We start from the raw sequence: 21,748 nt of genomic DNA on the forward strand, positions 1-21,748 counted from the left end.
ATCGACGTAGTGGGCACCCCTGGCCTACCTTGTATGTTGCAAACATATCGGCGATTCTTAAGAAGGGTACACCCCCAGATGCCGGTGGTTCATATTGCCCCATTATTTTAACAAATGATAGCTGAATGTTTTCCAAACTATTGCTGATCAGACTTGGTTTCTTCCTCTTATAATTGAAGGTGATTAAACAAGCTTCATTGAAAATAGGGTGTCTCGGACCAATATGAGGAAATTACTCATCATTATCCAATATGCGAAAATCTATCAAAAGCAAGGTCTTGTTATTTCGCTTGATACGGAAAGGGCCTTTGGTAAAATAAGTGGCCTTGCCTGTTTAGTACCATGGGAAGGTTTTCCTTGGCAGGGACTGAATCAACTTGATGAGGTTGATACACCATTCACCGAGGGCCAGTGTGGTGGTTAATGGCACGGGATCACCAGAATTCCTGTTGGGTAGGTCTACACGTCAAGGGGACTCTAGTCCCACTTATTTTTTCCATTACCATTGAACCACTTGCCGGGGCTATTAGGAGCCACCCTAATTTAACAGGAATGCAATCGGACTTACTACATAGAAGATTGGTCTGTATAGGGATGACGTCTTATTGGTTGTTGCTGAGCTACAGGAACCCATCCCACCTATCATGTCAGTCATACATCATCTTTCAGGATACAAGATACATTTGAACAAATCAGTGGCTATGCCACTTGGGTGTGATGAGAACACACCAAACTTGCCGGACTTTCCATTTTCGTGGTCTACTTCAGGATCCACGTACTTAGGGGTTTTCAGAACTTGTCACAGTCCATCTGAGTCATTGTTTTTGTCTCCTCTTGTTTCCTTGTCTCGTGCTTCCTGTTTTAAATTGATACTCACCTTGTTAGCTGTGTCCCAATTCAGGGTCTGCATCCTTCGGAGGGTGCAGCCTGCGCGGTCTGCGAAGCCGAATCCTCCGGAGGCTCCTCCGTATACCGCGTTAACGGTTGTTAAATGGGACGGTCCAGCCTTCGGTGGATTTTCTGGTTGCGTCACCTTATCCTTACGTCACGATTACTCTTGGGAGTTACTACTGAAAAATGATGGAGCCGGTGCTGCCGCTGTTGTTCTGTTTTAATTTGCCTCATGCTGGAGGAAGAGGAGATGCGCCGCCGTCATAGCCGGCGGCTGATTTATATCCGGCTGACAGAGGACCGTGGAGAGGTAAACCTATTATTTTAACCTATGTTAATGTTATTATTAGATAGGTAGATGTGGTGGACAGTGGAGACATGTGTAGTGAGCATGTTTTGATATGTAATGAGCGCGCATGCGCGAGTGTTGAGACTTGAAGATATGCCTAGTAAAAGGTCAACGTTATGCCTTGGTCTCCGGTCCATTCATTACTAATATAAGTACTATAAAGTACGAGACATGGTGTCAGAAGTCGTCGCCCTCGCCTCTGAGATGAATACAATCACCCGACGCAAGTGAGCGGAATGATCGGTGCAGTTTGACTCCGTGAGAAAAGAGCTTCTGAAGTGTCCGAGTGAGCTAGCAGAGCTAACGCTAACGGGGAGCTGCGTTGATACAACGTTGGAGAGGAGCATCCGGAAGGTAAAACAGAATGGATTCTCTATTTTCAATAAGTCCGCCTGAAGCATTTGACTTGGGAGACTTTGGTAGTGGCCTAATTGGATGCGAGGTTTAGAAAGATTCCGCATAGCGGCAGCAGGACTAAATGCAAAGAGTCGAGAGTATCAAGCTAACTCGCTAGTTTACACTATGGGAGACATGGCGGAGGACGTTCTGACCACGTCAGCACTGACGGATTAGGACAAGACAAAGTAGGACCAAGTAAAGCAAGCGTTCATAAACATCTCATATGCAAGCATAATGTGGTCTAGGAAAGAGCTAAATTCAGCAAACGTAGCCAGGAGCCTGGTGAGACGGCTGAAGCGTTATTACTGCTGTGCATCAACTGGCTGAGCATTGTAAGTATGGACTTCTCCAAGACGAGATGACCAGAGACCGTCTTGTGGTAGGTACCAGAGACCATGGACCTGCAGAGAAGTTACAGCTAGATTCTGAGTTGACTCTCGTGGAAGCTGTCACACAAATCCGCCAGAGTGAGGAAATTAAAAAGCAACAGCCTGCATTGAGACAGAGTAGCACAGATGGCACAGAGGCAAACATGGACGCAGTTAGATTCAAGTTCAAACAGAAATACTCTCCACACAGAAAAAGTGGTTTTAAAGCAAAGGAAAGAGTGCAAAATAATGCAAATACTAAATGTGGCAGATGTGGGGAGACACATGAAAATTCATTCAATGCATGTCCCACGCGCACTGCTGAGTGCAGGAAATGTGCATTTTGCCGCTGTTTGTAAAACGATGAGAGTGGAAGAAATGAAGGAAAATGACTTGGATGAAAGCGTAGAGACATTGTTGCTGGGCACAGTGAATTGTACAACATCCAACACATTCTGGCAGAAATCGGTTGCAGTGAATGGTCAGCACATGACGTTCAAGTTGGACACAGCGCTGCAGTAACAGCTATCCCGGCACATTTGTATTCACAAAAGCAACATGGAAAGCTGCTACTGAAAACCAAAAGACTGTGTGGACCAAGTAACTCTCCCATAGACGTGAAGGGACATGTTGCTGCGGATATTAGTCACAGTGGAATTGTAGCGAAGCAGCAAGTGTATGTTGTGCCAGGGTTAGTGACTCCTTTGCTTGGCTTACCAGCGATACAAGACCTCTGCCTGCTCAGCCCTGTGCAAGCTATCACAGCAGCTGAGGTAAGCTACAAAGAACAATATCCCAGTTTTCACAGGCTTAGGTAAGCTAGAGGGAGCAGACAAAATTAAATTAAAAGAAAATGCCACTCCCTTTGCCCTCGCTGTGCCACGCCGTGTGCCATTGCCCTTAAGAGGAAAAGTTCAAGAAGAGTTAAAAAGGATGGAGGAAATGGGCGTTATTTCTCCCATAGAGGAGCTACAGAGTGGTGCTCAGGAATGGTCGTAGTACCAAAACCTAATGGAAAAATTAGAATATGTGTCGACCTAACCCGCCTGCACGAAAATGTGTGCAGGGAGCGACGTATTCTTCCAGCTGTTGATGAGACGCTAGCTAAGCTAGCTGGAGCTAGGATTTTTTCCCAACTGGATGCCACTGCCGGTTTTTGGCAGGTGCCTTTGCACAAAGATTCAGCCCCACTCACCACCCTCATCACACCATTTGGCCATTATTGTTTTAATCGGCTTCCCTTTGGAATATCATCCGCGCCAGAACACTTTCAGAAGCGTTTAATGCAGATGCTTGATGGCCTCTAAGGAACTTTGTGTCATGCGGATGACATCCTGGTGTTCGGTGCCACACCCAAAGAGCATGATGACAGGGTGCATCAAGTGTTGCAAAGACTGCAGCAGCGGGGCCTAACTCTGAATGACAAATGTCAGTTCGCAGTGAAGCAGGCCAAATTTCTCAGACACGTTGTCAGTTCAGAGGGCATACAAGCAGATCCTGAGAAGATTAGCGCAATTAGAGAGATGCCACCACCCAAAGATGTGGCTGACGTAAAACGCTTCATGGGGATGGTCAACTATGTGGGGAAATTCTCTCCTAACATCGCAGAGCTCACTGGGCCAATCAGAGAACTCCTGAAAGCAGAAAACATGTGGATGTGGGGAGCAGCACAGCAGTGTGACTTTGAAAAGGTGAAAAACGAGTTCAGCTCATCTACTGTCCTTGCCCAGTACAGTCCAGAGAAACCGACCAGGGTGTCAGCAGACGCATCGTCTTACGGATTAGGAGGGGTCTTATCTCAGCTTCAAGAACCTGGAGACTGGAGGCCAGTGGCTTTCATATCTCGCAGCATGACTGAAACAGAGCGCAGATATGCCCAAATTGAAAAGGAGGCCCTTGATGTCACCTGGGCTTGCAAAAGATTTCAGAACTACCTCCTGGGCCTACACTTTGTGATGCAAACCGACCACAAACCGTTAATCAGTCTTCTCAGCTCAAGGCCACTGAATGATGTCCCGCCTCGTATAATGCGCTTCAGATTGAGACTTCTACGTTTTTCCTACTCAATCGTATATGTACCAGGGAAAAATCTTATTGCAGCTGATGCTCTATCAAGAGCTCCACTCCAGCGTACTACAACAGAGGAAGACCTTGCGCTTCAGAACGACATCACAGCTCAACTCAATGAGGTCATTCAGCAACTCCCGGCCTCACCTGAGAAGTTGCTACAAATAAGAAGAGCACAAGAAGAAGATCCAGTGTGTAAGCAGCTGTCCTCCCTGATCCACACAGGATGGGAAAGAAGCAGTTCTGCGCCACAGTTAAAGCCTTTCTGGCAATACAGAAACGAACTGTTGATGGTGGATGGCCTGTTGATGAAAGGAAAGAGAATACTGATTCCAGCAAGCATGCAGCAGGACATCTTGGACAAAATTCACCAGGGAATGGTGAAATGCATGGCCAGGGCCCATGAAGCAGTGTGGTGGCCTGGGCTGACAAACCAGATCAGAGAGAAGGTATGTCAGTGTGAAATTTGTGCTAAAGAGAGTCAAAATGCCACTGAACCTCCGATGACCACACCCTTGCCATCACGCCCATGGGAACGGCTAGCAGCTGACTTATTTGAGTGGAAGAAGGGTCAGTATTTAGTAGTCATTGATTACTATTCAAGATACATTGAGGTTGCCAATTTAACAAGCACTTCAGCAACAGCTGTGATTGTTAAAATAAAAGTCATCTTTAGCCGCCACGGGGTGCCGGATACACTCGTCACAGACAAGGGACCGCAGTTTGCTGCTGCAGAGTTCGCAGATTTTGCTAAAGATTACAACTTTCAACATGTTACCAGTAGCCCCCGTTACCCTCAAAGCAATGGGGAAGCTGAACGTGCGGTAAAGACTGTGAAATCCTTGTTGCAGAAGAGTGAGGACCCTCACAAAGCGCTTATGGCGTACAGAGCAACTCCTCTTGCCGATGGAGTATCACCGGCACAGCTCCTGATGGGGCGCAACATCCAAACACCCCTTCTGGTGTGTCCACGCACTCTCAAACCAGCATGGCCAGACTTGAGAGCTTTTGAGTTGAAAGACCAGGAGCTTAAAAGACAACAGGCTGAAGGATACAACAGACGACATAGAGCAGGGGAGACACCACCACTCCAGCCAGGTCAGAGAGTTTGGATACTGAATGTTCCACACACAGGAGTCGTCTCTGGATCAGCAGGGACACCACGTTCATACGTGATCCAAACCTCAACAGGCAGTCTCCGAAGAAACCGTTCTCATTTGAGAGTAGTGCCTTCACCGTCTGGAAGCCAGCCGGACTCTGGACTACACACCAGAGTCGGCAGGGCAGTCAAGCCTGTTAAAAGACTGAATTTGTAGTTTAGTGTTGTGAGTATACGCAGAGCAGAATAACCTCCATACCACAACAGAGAGGATCAGGTAGTCTACCCTACCTCTCAGTTAGGTTATATACTTGTCTTGATATGTTCATAGGCTAAAAAAAAAGAAAAGGAAAATGAGATGTGAAATGTGTGTCTAGATATGAGATGTGAAATGTGTGTCTAGATATGAGATGTGAAATGTGTGTCTAGATATGAGATGTGATATGTGTGTCTAGATATGAGATGTGAAATGTGTGTCTAGATATGAGATGTGAAATGTGTGTCTAGATATGAGATGTGAAATGTGTGTCTAGATATGAGATGTGAGATGTGTGTCTAGATATGAGATGTGAAATGTGTGTCTAGATATGAGATGTGAGATGTGAAGTTCATTTAACCAGTCTACATATGCTCACGTTTACAGAGAGGTTTAAGGTGCCAGCTGTTCCCCTGCCTTGTTGGTAAAATCAGCATTAGGCTTTATTAACATGTGATTTAATTGCTCTGTAAAGATCCTGAAAGTATCAGTGTAAAAGGGGGAGATGTAGTGAGCAGGTTTTGATATGTAATGAGCGCGCATGTGCGAGTGTTGGGACCTGAAGACATGCCTAGTAAAAGGTCAACGTTGTGCCTTGGTCTCCGGTCCATTCATGACTAATATCAGTACTATAAAGTACAAGACAACATGCACCCCCAAACAAACTCTGGGGACCGTCCTCTGCTCAGCAAAGTTTGTTCCCCCTAATTTGTGAATAGTTGTACATTTTAAGACTGTCGCTTAATTATTAATTATAATAAAAGAAAAAATTCAGTCCTTTGTTGCCCGTGAAATGTTTGTTAACCCTTTTATAAATGGTTGTACTTTAGTTGTAAATAGTAAAAAGAATAGATAACACATATAACAAAGTAACAGTATTTTAATTTATAAAACATCTAACGTTTTGCACAATAAACTTATTCATAACAATTAATACCCACACAAAGAACAACAACCAATCAACGCCTGTCTCTCATTCTGGCTCCAGTAAACAGTTGCTGGTTGTCTTCACGGAGTGAGATGAACTGCTCAGTTTGTTCCTTCCTGCCTTAAACAAGCTGACATGTAAAGCATGTTGTGTGTTATGTCACCAGACAGAAGGCTTCTTATGGACTACATTCATCATAATTAAAACGTTTAACTACACTTAACGGTTTTACAGTCTGGAAATAAGGCAGGACTCACAACTTAACCTAACATTAGTTCATCTTGGTGCATTGATGTAGATAATATGAAGTATCAATAGTCTATAAAATGTCCCGATCATCTTAGATATGAGTCCAGCTTGTAAAGTGGAACATGGGAAAGTGAAGCGTTATAAGGCTTCAGTTCAAAGCTGAAACTGAGGCCTCACATCGAGCCGTCGGCTAGCATGCTAGGTGGCTACATGGAAGCAATACTAACCTCACGTATCCTAACAGACATTTTGAGCTTTTAAGCTCCCCTGAAGTTTAACATATCTGCCGTTAGATGTTCAAATGAGTAGAAACCCAGTACTTACATTTATAAGGGAAATCTTGCTCGGTGCTTTGAACAGACATTCGTCCGCCGCCCATTATTTATTTATCTTTATTTGTTGTTGGTGAGGAGAAGGGGCGGAGCAGCGGCGCGCAAAGCATCTTGGGATATGGAAGTCCGCGAAGGATAGTAGCGGTGCATACATAAGACATATAAAGAGTAGACGCCGCATTGGCTGTTGGGGCGCGAGAAATACGGCCGCCATCTTGGACCGGTCATCCTACGAGTTGCCTAGCAGCAGAATACACGACACGACTGAGAATGATGGCAGAACACTGTTCAGCATATTCCTGCTCCAATCGACGGACCGTGGAAAACAGGGCTCGGGGGATTACTTTTCACAAGTAAGATTGAACATACGGTGGCACCACATTGCAAAACTCACCTCTCTTGACCTGCAGAGAGGGAGCACGAGAAAGAAACTCTGCAGAACAGGTCTCTTTCAAGGGTTTTAGGGGTTTCATGTCAAACTTTAATTAGCAACTTTTATTCTTTCCCCGACATTGTTATGCTACATTGTTTATATATTTATCTCTCTTTAAAATATATATGTATATCTGTATTTATGTTTTATTATTACATCATACTATTGGATATAATTACGATATTATTACAGTATTATACCAATTTATTATACACACACACACACACACACACTGTATACTTCCTACCCTCACATGTAAATATTTTGTGTTGTTGTCAGTGTTTACGTTTGTCCATTGTGTGTAATGCACTGGTCACCTATGTAAGCAACGTTGTACATGTGTAAATATGGTTTGGGGCGGGGATTTATATATATTTTCATTTTCTCTGATATATAACATATATTGTTGTTATATATAATGTAGATATATAATGTGTTCATATATTGTTTCTATATTTATATAGCCTAATCATATATTGTTTCTTCAACTTATTAAAATAGCTGACTTTACTGCCACTATCTGCTTCTGCCTCTCTATCATATTTTACCTTGTGTGTGTGTGTGTGTGTATATATATATATATATATAGTGAGCGTTTTGCTAAATACCGTATTGTTCCGAATATAAGACGACCCTGATTATAAGACGACCCCCCCCCTTTTTTCAAGAATCATTTTTGGAAAAATAATTTTTGAAGAGCAAATATTGGTTTTATAACGAAAAACATTATATTTGAAAATAATGATAATAAAACACATTGAAAAAAGAAGGTAGTCTGTTTAACAGCTTTTAAATAAAATTATGTTTTCAATATATTTCAGATGAAATTGTCACATTTAAATAAAAAAATGTAAATACATTTGTAAATGAATGACTTATGGTATTTAAATAGCATACAAATGAAAATAAACTGTAGTCTATTGAGACTATCCATCTCATAGTGAAAAAATAACCATTTCAACATTTCAATACCTGCATTAACCATCGAAGTGGTCTAATTTTAGAACGGTCTTGAAACAAATCTGACTGAGTGAGAATGTATATTGACATTCAAAAGTCTAGAACTCGAATGTAAGACGACCCCCCCTTTTTCATACGTATTTCCAGGGTAAAAACCCCGTCTTCTATTCAGAACAATACGGTAGCTACCTATCATACATCACATATATCATATATCTGAATATTCTATTACTGTCAAGCCAACTATGAATATTAAAATACGTCAAACCATGTGTCCTGTATCAGCTACATGTATGACGTTTTCATCAACAAAAGAGGCGTGGAAATCAGTTTGGTATTCAGCGAGTTATGATTGATTAACTGCGCTGACAGTTCATTGCGCCTGCCAAACACATTACACTGAGTGGAGCGGGTGACCGGTCCAAGATGGCGGCCCCACGGCTCGTCAGCGTCAATAGGCAGCAGCGGTCGATGCGGCGTCTACTCTTTATATGTCTATGACATCAGAATCTGTAGAGCATTAGTAAGAATACGAGCAGGAGGCAATGAGATCCAGCAGGGGGCAGTACTGACAACCTGGGAGAAAACCTTCAGGTGAAAGCGACACACACTGGACTGCCACCAAAACAACCAACGAGGAAGAAGCGTCACTTCCTACTTCAGCTGGTTGGAACCAGAACACGCCCTGTTAAAAAAGACCAACGATAAGAAAAGTGGTGAAGAGTGAAGAGACTGAAATACAACCAAACAAGTCTGGCCCACTTCAAGTACTGCTGACACCCACTAATGTGTACAGTGTACTGTACATGTGTACTGATATGTATAGTGTACTGTCTATATGTATAGTGTACTGTCTATATGTACTAATATGTACAGTGTACTGTCTATAAGTACTGATATGTATAGTGTACTGTCTGTATATGTATAGTGTATAGTCTATATGTACTGATATAGTGTAGTGATATAGAGTGTACTGTTTATATGTGTTTGTATTATAATGTAGTGATGTAGTATACTGCGTATATGTAGTGGTATTATAGTGTACTGTGTATATGTAGTGATATTATAGTGTAGTGTGTATATGTAGTGGTATTATAGTGTACTGTGTATATGTAGTGTTATTATAGTGTACTGTGTATATGTAGTGATATTATAGTGTACTGTGTATATGTAGTGATATTATAGTGTAGTGGTATTTTAGTGTAGTGTGTATATGTGGACTGATGTGAACCAGTGTAAACCTGGTCTGGACTGATCTAGTGTTACTGACCTCTGGCCTTCCTCTTGTAGTAGATCAGACCTGCCAAAGACAAAATCAAACCCAGAAGCAGACCTGACGCTCCGCTGGCGATCTTGTTTCTGTCTGATTGTGACATGGAGGGATCTGGAGAGACAGACACATGTCTCTATCTATAGACACATCTGCATGTTGACCTGTCTCTCTATGTCTTCATCACCTATCCATGGACAGAGACACACATAGATACTCACTCCAGTCCACTTTCTTAGGAGAGGGGAAACTGGCGTGTTCCACCATGCAGGTGATCTTCTCTCCAGACCTGAGATGAAATAAGTGAAGAAGAAGAAAACACAGGAAATAAACAACATATCAACAATAAATAAGACGTGATGTGATTGGATGAGGTAAGTCTGTACTTTCCTGTCTGTCTGCACAGAAACTAGTCGAGTCTGATACTAAACATCAGCCCAGTTTAAAACACGGTATTAATACACAATAAATACTCTGTCGTCCATCTGGGATCTCACCTGTAAAGAGCCACGCATCCCACCTTAAATATACAGCTGGTGTCTACAGAGCAGACACTGAGGAGACACGTTCCACCTTAAACATGCAGCTGGTGTCTACAGAGCAGACACTGAGGAGACACGTTCCACCTTAAATCATCACTTTGTGCTTTGTTTTCCAGTCATTGTGTGTGTGTGTGTGTGTGTGTGTGTGTGTGTGTGTGTGTGTGTGTGTGTGTGTGTGTGTGTGTGTGTGTGTGCGTGAGTGTGTAGTGTTAAAGTATTGTGTATGTATTTGGACCGGTCCATTTGGTACTGAGTCTAAGTGTTCTGACCTGGGCGTGTACTCCAGGTAGGAGTGGATCTGGTAGTACCAATCACCATTTGCCAGCTCATCGGTGGAAGTGACGTCAGAGGTCACCGGCTGTCCGTCTCTCAGCCAGGTGACACTGATGTATTTGGGGTAGAAGTTGTAGACACTGCACATCAGCATGGCCGGATGTCGGCCACTAGGGGGCGTCACTGAAGTCAGTCTCACACTGGGCTCAGCTGGTAAAGAATTATTTTGTTATCATCATCATCATCATCATCATCATCAGGACTTGAAATTAACTTTTTGAATCAATGTCAAATGTGTAGAGTTGCTAATCCCAAGAGTATATAATGTTTGGGGCCACATGGTGGCGCAGTGGTTAGCGCGGTCGCCTCACAGCAGAAAGGTCGTGGGTTGGAATCCCGGGGTAGTCCAGCCTTGGCGGTTGTACTGATGTGTCGTAGGTTAGTTTACATTATTACGACAGCGGCCCCCAGAGGAGTTACCATAAACTGATTTACGGCAGTGCCTAGCAGAGCTGGAATAAAGCATGTTAAACGGCTCTTCTGCGGTGAGTCGCCTCAGTCCAGCCCTCCGCATTGAGGACTAGACTCTGTTATAGCCGGACCTCAAACAGGACTCATGAAAACCCGGCACGTTACTGTAACATGAGACTCATCCTAGATCTGCTGGATTATGCAGATGCAGTAAATTCTGAAGCACTTATTTTGTTCCTCGACTTCTATGAGGCCTTTGACGCGATTGAACTCACGGTTCTGTTACAGTCCGTCGAGGCGTTGGGCTTTAGGAATAACTTTGTTGGCATTGTCAATATGTTTTACAAAGATATGAATAGTTCTGTTATGATGAACTTTAACAGCTGTAAAAGAGTCCAGATGAACAGAGGGCTCCGCCAAGGCTGCCCTGTTCCTCCTCCCTTATTTATTTGAGGGGCTGAATTCTTATCAGTTAATATCGTGAATGATGGACGTTTGGAAGGAATGTCGGGTTTTGGTGGAGAGTTAAAAATCTCACAACTGGCAGACGACACCACTTTGTTTTGAAGGACAAGAAGCACGTGAGGAACTCTGTTACCTCAGGTAACCAGTGTTCCAGGGCTTCGGACCTGCGACTAAATGTGTGCACATGTGGAATGTTGTCTGTGCGTGATTGTAGCGATTGTTTAGTTGGAAACATCCGGTAAAAGAGTCCGTTAAGTATTTGGGAATATATACAACTACACATCTTACAGCTAGACAACATCTCCATTTCTCCAACAGATTAAAAAGACCAAGTCTGTCTTCAGGATTGGTCTTGGAAGGGGTTTCTCTACTTTAGGAGGAGTTCTCCTCTCCAAAGCAGAGGGCCTGTCTCGCTTTGTGGGTCCATCTGTGTCTCTATTGGTTTATGGTTCTACCGCCACAGAAGCAAATAGAACTTTCTTAAATGTCATTTGGAAGAATAAACCACACCAGCTTAAAACATGTGTCCTGTCCAGCAGTGAAGCAGAAGGAGGTCTGGAAGTTCTAGATTCCGTTGATTCTGGTAACACAACACACAGACACGCTCACACTTGTTGTGTGATGGTGAAATGTCCCATAAGTGTTGGACTGGTGTGGAGTCTCGTGACTCTGTCCCTTCTTTTAACATGAGACACGTGACCTGGTGCTGTCTTCATCCAGAAGATGTGCTCTTCAACATCTGCTTAATTGTGTTACTGTAGATGCAACATGTGTACTCACAAACAGGAGTTGGGTAAATCACTACCTAAGATCCCTGCTTGTCTCCAAGAAGTGAGTCTTTCCTTAAACCTCTCAGCCTTGAAACAACAACACAAGTAACGAGCTGCTGACCTACTACCACACTTGTGTCCTGCCATCCTCATCTGGAGGATGAGGATGGCAGTGCAGATATAACAAGGAGTACCTCCAGACAGCGTTTGTCATGGTTTGCTCATTCTCTGCAACTGGTAGTAGGAGATGGCTTAAAGGAAACTAAGTGTCTTTCTGGTGCGATTGCCAAAGCTTCAAAGCTGTCGTCTTTGTTACATTGCAGCACTTCATTTAAAGATAAGTTTGAAGTCACTTTTGGCTATGGACGCTCTATCCCAGCAGCAAATGACACCCGCTGGAACTCCACTTTTAAGCAATTGAAAGCTGTCACAGCATTGGATCACAGCATTCTCACAGACATGTGCTCTGACTTTCCAAATGTTGTTTTCTCTCCACGCGAGTGGGCTCAGCTCAAAGAACTCTGCACCATTCTTGAGCCTTTTGCAGAGGCTACCGACCTCACACAAGGTGAGCAACTGGTGACAAGCAGCCTAGTTGTCCCCACAGTTTTGGACATTAACGCCCACCTCATGAGGATGGAAGAGACGAGGTGTCTCTGCCGGCCTTTAGTCAGAGCACTTAAAGAATCCTTACACAGGAGGTTTTCTGGCATATTTGTTAGAACAAAAATGGATGAAAGCAAGCAGCACCATGAACCGTTTGGTGAGGATGTGTACTTCATAGCTGCCATGCTTGACCCACGTTTTGGACTCAGCTGGGTGGATATGGATGTTCAGTCTACTGAAAATGTCATGTCCCCTCAGGTCAGAGATGAACTCAAGAGGTCACTCAAAGGTCAGTACACACACACACACACACACACACACACACACACACACACACACACACACACACACACACACACACACACACACACACACACACACACACACACACACACACACACACACACACACAGTGCTTTCACTGCCTGGTGGCTCTGTGTACATACAATGGTAGTTTAGGAACAGTAGTAAATATAATAAATGACAAAATGGTATAATTTAAGTCTTTGTTCATAAAAGGCTTAATTATCTTTTTCTTTGTTTATTTTTTTCAGACACCTTGATTACAGAAGCAAGGGCCATAGGAACAGGATCCCCTCCGAAGGATCCCCATAGTGCACAACAATCTCAAGAGGAGTTACCGCCACTCAAGTGTCCAAGACTATTGGCAAGGTACCAATGGCATAGAGAAAGTCACAGTGGTGACTGAGACTCAAGCATAGCATCACAAGTACAGAAGTACTTTGAGACCTTTAAAGACTTCCATGATGAAGACACACTCAGTTTTTGGGCTAGAAACGAAGAGAAGTTCCCCAACCTACATCCCCTGGCACTTAAAGTCTTGTCTGTGCCTGCATCTTCAGCTCCTTTTGAGCTTGTATTCAGCAGAGGGGGCCTTATCATGAGGCCTCACCGTTCACGATTGGGGACAAAAATGTTGTCATATCTAATGTTTCTTAAGTGTAACCATGCACTACTGTCTAAGTAGTCTAAGGTGCCCATGCCCATGTTGGCTGGTATATAAAATGGTTTTATACTGAGTAGACCAACAGACTGTCTGTAGACATAAAACATGTTGTAAACATTAAATATTATTTTTTTGCAAACGTATTCACTTCTCTTCTGATTACTGTATTTTCATTGTTTAAGTGAAAGCATGAACTGTATCTAATTCCATTACATTTTTACAAATAACCTGATGTTTAGTTGTACTGTATTGTTGAATGCGTTGCTGCACTGGCCAAATTAATGTGAAATCTTTGCTTGCCTTTAACCAGAGGGAATCTTTCCTTTTTTAAAGTTGGTTTATTCAGAAAGTTATGGTATCAGCCATCCTATGTTATACTGACTGGTATTTTTTAAAAGACTATGCATGAGGATCAATGAAATAATTTTCTCTTCTGACTGTGTAAGTGTCTTGTACAAAGGCTTCATTCTGAGTAGAAAATGTATAAATGCCATTATAATACAATAATATAGCTATTGTAAAGGGTATACAAACTATTCTATTCTCGGTCTCGGAAAAGACTCGACTTGTTCCGGTCTTGGTCTTGAACTTGGTCTCGACCACCGTTGGTCTTGATCTTGACTCGGTCTCGGCTAGGAGGAGTCTTGGTCTTGTCTTGGTCTCGATTGAGGCGGTCTTGACTACAGCAATGCTTGTGAGCACCCTTCAGTAAAGGACATTTTATGATGCAAACCATTATCACCCCAAGTCCACTCTACTGCCCTTTGACACGGCTACACAACGCACTACAGGAGTATAACTACACATTTCTTTCAGAATCAGCAAACAAGTCACAGAATGACCCATAGCAGCTGTAAGATAAGCCTCTGCTTCCACATCTCTGGCTCAGACACCGCCATTAGCTGCGTCTGTTAAGAACTAATCTCAGTTTCCTGATGACGCCTTCACGCATTCACTGCATAGATGCTGAACTCAGATGCAGCATACTCATGCTTCATTATATCCTCCTACTCCCACTTCAGCAGGTTTAATTAAAACACAAATAAGTTCCCTGAAGCTCAGAACAAGGTTTCCAGCAGGCTGCATTTCTCCCACTTTACTGAATAACTCACTGCAAGGCTGCCAAGAAACCCTCTGAAGTTAGTGGAAGACAACCTCTTCGCTCCTGTCAGCCCCACACTTGCCTCGTCCATGGGAGGGAACACTAGAATTGTACTTCTCCTAAAACAGATACTACACGCTCTTCCACTGTTATTACTCAGTACTTAACACTCAACATTGTTGACAAGTATGTACAGCCTAATACTACTCATTTCCCCACCTCATCCCTACATGTCATTATATTCTTTTAGACACATATGTTGTTTTTCTTCCAGCCCCAACCCACACGATGTTAATAACCTGTTCCGGGTTCATCAATAATCCTTTGTTGACGTCATAGATGATCAATAGTTGTGCGCTGTGTTCACAACCATCCTCATACACCATCTTGACGGACAGCTTTACGACCACCGTCGCTCTTTAAGGCTGAGACTTGCATCCGTCTAATAAGCAAACAGCTCAACTAGCGAGGCTCCTACAGACAGCCAGACCCGACTTACATACATGGGGGCTTGGAGCCCGTTAATACCTGCTGGCAGCGCTGCTTTATGTCGGGGACTGTCTCACACCCTGATTGGGTTCTTCTGACGTAGTTGTGTAATGATACTGAACCTGATGTGTGTCCGTAATACTACACACCTGTTTTATGTACCATGTTCTATTGTTCACTAGTACACACACACACACACACACACACACACACACACACACACACACACACACACACAGACACACACACACACACGCACAGACACACACACACGCACACACAGACACACACAGACACACACACATGGACACGCGGACACACACGCACGCACACACGCACACGCACACACAGACACACACACACGGACACACACACACACGCACGCACACAAACACAAACACACACACAGACACACACGCATACACACACACGCACACACACACACACACGCACAGACACACACACACACACAGACACACGCATACACACACGCACCCACACACACACACAAACACACACACGGACGCGCGCGCGCGCACAAAAACGCGCGCACATACACGCGCTCACACCGACACACATAACTCACAGACGCGCGCGCACACAACTCAAAAACGCGCGCGCGCACTTATACACACACACACAGATACAAACACAAACACGCACACACGTGACAAACACACACACTCACACACAAACACGCACACACACGGACACATATGCATACATGCACTACTAATAGTAGTAGTAACAGAAGTAGTAGTAGTCATAATAACAGTACTACTAGTAGTAGTAGTAACAGTAGTAGTGATATTCATAATAACAGTACTACTAATAGTAGTAGTAACGTTAGTAGTAATAGTCATAATAATAGTACTACTAATAGTAGTAGTAATAGTCATAATAATAGTACTACTAATAGTAGTAGTAATAGTCATAATTATAGTACTACTAATAGTAGTAGTAACAGTAGTAGTAATATTCATAATAACAGTACTACTAATAGTAGTAGTAACAGTAGTAGTAATAGTCATAATAACAGTATTACTAATAGTAGTAGAAACAGTAGCAGTAATAGTCATAATAATAGTACTACTAAAAGTAGTAGTAACAGTAGTAGCAATAGTCATAATAATAGTCCTACTAATAGTAGTAGTACCAATAGTAGTAATATTCATAATAAAAGTACTACTAATAGTAGTAGTAACCGTAGTAGTAATAGTCATAATAACAGTACTACTAATAGTAGTAGAAACAGTAGCAGTAATAGTCATAATAACAGTACTACGAATAGTAGTAGTAACAGTAGTAGTAATAGTCATAATAACAGTACTACTAATAGTAGTAGTACCAGTAGTAGTAATAGTCATAATAACAGTACTACTAATAGTAGTAGTAACAGTAGTAGTAATAGTCATAATAATAGCACTACTAATAGTAGTAGTAACGTTAGTAGTAATAGTCATAATAATAGTACTACTAATAGTAGTAGTAACGTTAGTAGTAATAGTCATAATAATAGTCCTACTAATAGTAGTAGTACCAATAGTAGTAATATTCATAATAAAAGTACTACTAATAGTAGTAGTAACAGTAGTAGTAATAGTCATAATAACAATACTACTAATAGTAGTAGAAACAGTAGCAGTAATAGTCATAATAACAGTACTACGAATAGTAGTAGTAACAGTAGTAGTAATAGTCATAATAACAGTACTACTAATAGTAGTAGTACCAGTAGTAGTAATAGTCATAATAACAGTACTACTAATAGTAGTAGTAACAGTAGTAGTAATAGTCATAATAATAGCACTACTAATAGTAGTAGTAACGTTAGTAGTAATAGTCATAATAATAGTACTACTAATAGTAGTAGTAACGTTAGTAGTAATAGTCATAATAATAGTACTACTAATAGTAGTAGTAATAGTCATAATAATAGTACTACTAATAGTAGTAGTAATAGTCATAATTATAGTACTACTAATAGTAGTAGTAACAGTAGTAGTAATATTCATAATAACAGTACTACTAATAGTAGTAGTAACAGTAGTAGTAATAGTCATAATAACAGTATTACTAATAGTAGTAGAAACAGTAGCAGTAATAGTCATAATAATAGTACTACTAAAAGTAGTAGTAACAGTAGTAGTAATAGTCATAATAATAGTCCTACTAATAGTAGTAGTACCAATAGTAGTAATATTCATAATAACAGTACTACTAATAGTAGTAGTAACAGTAGTAGTAATAGTCATAATAACAGTACTACTAATAGTAGTAGAAACAGTAGCAGTAATAGTCATAATAACAGTACTACGAATAGTAGTAGTAACAGTAGTAGTAATAGTCATAATAACAGTACTACTAATAGTAGTAGTACCAGTAGTAGTAATAGTCATAATAACAGTACTACTAATAGTAGTAGTAACAGTAGTAGTAATAGTCATAATAATAGCACTACTAATAGTAGTAGTAACGTTAGTAGTAATAGTCATAATAATAGTACTACTAATAGTAGTAGTAACAGTAGTAGTAATAGTCATAATAATAGCACTACTAATAGTAGTAGTAACGTTAGTAGTAATAGTCATAATAATAGTACTACTAATAGTAGTAGTAACGTTAGTAGTAATAGTCATAATAATAGTACTACTAATAGTAGTAGTAATAGTCATAATTATAGTACTACTAATAGTAGTAGTAACAGTAGTAGTAATATTCATAATAACAGTACTACTAATAGTAGTAGTAACAGTAGTAGTAATAGTCATAATAACAGTATTACTAATAGTAGTAGAAACAGTAGCAGTAATAGTCATAATAGTAGTACTACTAAAAGTAGTAGTAACAGTAGTAGTAATAGTCATAATAATAGTCCTACTAATAGTAGTAGTACCAATAGTAGTAATATTCATAATAAAAGTACTACTAATAGTAGTAGTAACCGTAGTAGTAATAGTCATAATAACAGTACTACTAATAGTAGTAGAAACAGTAGCAGTAATAGTCATAATAACAGTACTACGAATAGTAGTAGTAACAGTAGTAGTAATAGTCATAATAACAGTACTACTAATAGTAGTAGTACCAGTAGTAGTAATAGTCATAATAACAGTACTACTAATAGTAGTAGTAACAGTAGTAGTAATAGTCATAATAATAGCACTACTAATAGTAGTAGTAACGTTAGTAGTAATAGTCATAATAATAGTACTACTAATAGTAGTAGTAACGTTAGTAGTAATAGTCATAATAATAGTCCTACTAATAGTAGTAGTACCAATAGTAGTAATATTCATAATAAAAGTACTACTAATAGTAGTAGTAACAGTAGTAGTAATAGTCATAATAACAATACTACTAATAGTAGTAGAAACAGTAGCAGTAATAGTCATAATAACAGTACTACGAATAGTAGTAGTAACAGTAGTAGTAATAGTCATAATAACAGTACTACTAATAGTAGTAGTACCAGTAGTAGTAATAGTCATAATAACAGTACTACTAATAGTAGTAGTAACAGTAGTAGTAATAGTCATAATAATAGCACTACTAATAGTAGTAGTAACGTTAGTAGTAATAGTCATAATAATAGTACTACTAATAGTAGTAGTAACGTTAGTAGTAATAGTCATAATAATAGTACTACTAATAGTAGTAGTAATAGTCATAATAATAGTACTACTAATAGTAGTAGTAATAGTCATAATTATAGTACTACTAATAGTAGTAGTAACAGTAGTAGTAATATTCATAATAACAGTACTACTAATAGTAGTAGTAACAGTAGTAGTAATAGTCATAATAACAGTATTACTAATAGTAGTAGAAACAGTAGCAGTAATAGTCATAATAATAGTACTACTAAAAGTAGTAGTAACAGTAGTAGTAATAGTCATAATAATAGTCCTACTAATAGTAGTAGTACCAATAGTAGTAATATTCATAATAACAGTACTACTAATAGTAGTAGTAACAGTAGTAGTAATAGTCATAATAACAGTACTACTAATAGTAGTAGAAACAGTAGCAGTAATAGTCATAATAACAGTACTACGAATAGTAGTAGTAACAGTAGTAGTAATAGTCATAATAACAGTACTACTAATAGTAGTAGTACCAGTAGTAGTAATAGTCATAATAACAGTACTACTAATAGTAGTAGTAACAGTAGTAGTAATAGTCATAATAATAGCACTACTAATAGTAGTAGTAACGTTAGTAGTAATAGTCATAATAATAGTACTACTAATAGTAGTAGTAACAGTAGTAGTAATAGTCATAATAATAGCACTACTAATAGTAGTAGTAACGTTAGTAGTAATAGTCATAATAATAGTACTACTAATAGTAGTAGTAACGTTAGTAGTAATAGTCATAATAATAGTACTACTAATAGTAGTAGTAATAGTCATAATTATAGTACTACTAATAGTAGTAGTAACAGTAGTAGTAATATTCATAATAACAGTACTACTAATAGTAGTAGTAACAGTAGTAGTAATAGTCATAATAACAGTATTACTAATAGTAGTAGAAACAGTAGCAGTAATAGTCATAATAGTAGTACTACTAAAAGTAGTAGTAACAGTAGTAGTAATAGTCATAATAATAGTCCTACTAATAGTAGTAGTACCAATAGTAGTAATATTCATAATAAAAGTACTACTAATAGTAGTAGTAACAGTAGTAGTAATAGTCATAATAACAGTACTACTAATAGTAGTAGAAACAGTAGCAGTAATAGTCATAATAACAGTACTACGAATAGTAGTAGTAACAGTAGTAGTAATAGTCATAATAACAGTACTACTAATAGTAGTAGTACCAGTAGTAGTAATAGTCATAATAACAGTACTACTAATAGTAGTAGTAACAGTAGTAGTAATAGTCATAATAATAGCACTACTAATAGTAGTAGTAACGTTAGTAGTAATAGTCATAATAATAGTACTACTAATAGTAGTAGTAACAGTAGTAGTAATATTCATAATAACAGTACTACTAATAGTAGTAGTAACAGTAGTAGTAATAGTCATCATAGCAGAGCAGCTCACCTGTCTTATCCAGTGCAGCTCGGTACCGTATCTCTATATTATGTTTGCAGTACGTCTCTTTCAGAGCTCTCCTTACTGCCATCTCTGCAGGATCGTTGTTAAAGCGCTCTGCGTTATGGATACCAAACTCGTCGTATCCAACCCACTTCCCCGCAGTGCTGTTAAACCTCATAACTTCTATCTTATTGAAATACATAGAGTTTATGTACTCTATGTCAGGAAGCTCAGAGGAGGTGAACACACATGTGTACAGGTCATATTTCAAAAACGCATCTGGAACAGAAAGAGAAACAGGTTCAAGTTACTTAGTTGAATTGTTTTAAAGACAATAATTAAAACCTCTTTTCTAACAACACAGCAGAGTCCATCCAACAGAGACTGATTTACATATTTTATCTCACCTGCTCCATAGAAACCCACGACCAGGAGGGAGCAACACACAACAAGGCAGCATGAAGCCATGTGTCTGTCTTGCTGATGAACACAATAAACTGTCCTCCTTTACAGACTGACTGGTGTGGACTGCCCCCTGGACATAAACCAGTCCACCACCCAATCACCTCACTGGGCTGGCTAGCTCTCCCAACATCAGCCAATAGAAAACACAGAGGCCTGCACGTCATCTGTTACCAGGTAGAGGGTAGAGCCTAATGCTGGAAAGGGACAGAAACTCAAAGGTTCGAGCCTGTTCGGGGACTGAGAAGATTTGGCCGGTGACAGAATGACAAGAGGACATGTGTTGTTAGTATAGCGCCCCCTAGCTGCACTAGGGGGCGCTCAACATGTACACAATACACACTCAACATGTAGACAATGCACACTCAACATGTACAAGAACATGTGTGTGTGTGTGTGTGTGTGTGATGGCAGCTCTCGGGGCCACATGTGTAGTTCGTGTTGTGTTAATGTTGTGTGTTGAGGCAGCAGTGCTGGGGCGTCGCTGCTGCAGGACTTCTTGTCAGGCTGAACAGCAGAGGGCGCTCCACAGAGCAGCTGTTAAATACAGGGCGGCCCGCTGGACTCTACCAACTACCCTCCATGTCATGGGGGGGGTATTCTTAATGTAGATGTGTTGTGGTTGTGTTGCCTTGGTTACTATCTAAATGTTAACTTGTTGAAGAATTGTGCTGTGTTGTGTTATTTGTAGTTTAGTTGGTAGAGTGTTGTTTGTGTGTTGCCCTTGTGTGTCAGAATGGTGGGACCAGCCAGTACATGTGCGCCCCCTTGTGTTCAGGTTGTTGGGTCAGTTTGGTGTGGTGAGTTTGTTATGTTCAGTGTGTTACTTGGGTATGATGTGAGTGAAGTTGTGTTTAGTTGACCGGTTGTGTGGAATGTGTGTATTCACTAAACAACTGGTGAGTACAACAGCAACACTTCATTGTGTAACATCAGAGGATTCATCTAT

General features: G+C 40.4%; 1 protein-coding gene across 1 annotated transcript; it reads right to left on the bottom strand.

Annotated features, from left to right (window-relative positions):
- Positions 1-8,990: 8,990 nt before the first annotated feature.
- On the bottom strand, positions 8,991-20,629 carry LOC130133349 (H-2 class II histocompatibility antigen, E-S beta chain-like; the record flags this gene model as incomplete). Its single annotated transcript, XM_056301985.1, has 5 exons — positions 8,991-9,016; positions 9,602-9,715; positions 9,823-9,890; positions 10,413-10,626; positions 20,344-20,629. Coding segments are annotated over 5 exons (708 nt in total), but the record flags the coding sequence as incomplete, so codon positions are not given.
- Between the last annotated feature and the right edge of the window lie 1,119 nt (positions 20,630-21,748).

This window comes from Lampris incognitus, unplaced genomic scaffold (genome assembly GCF_029633865.1).
Source record: "Lampris incognitus isolate fLamInc1 unplaced genomic scaffold, fLamInc1.hap2 scaffold_282, whole genome shotgun sequence".
Taxonomy (NCBI): domain Eukaryota; kingdom Metazoa; phylum Chordata; class Actinopteri; order Lampriformes; family Lampridae; genus Lampris; species Lampris incognitus.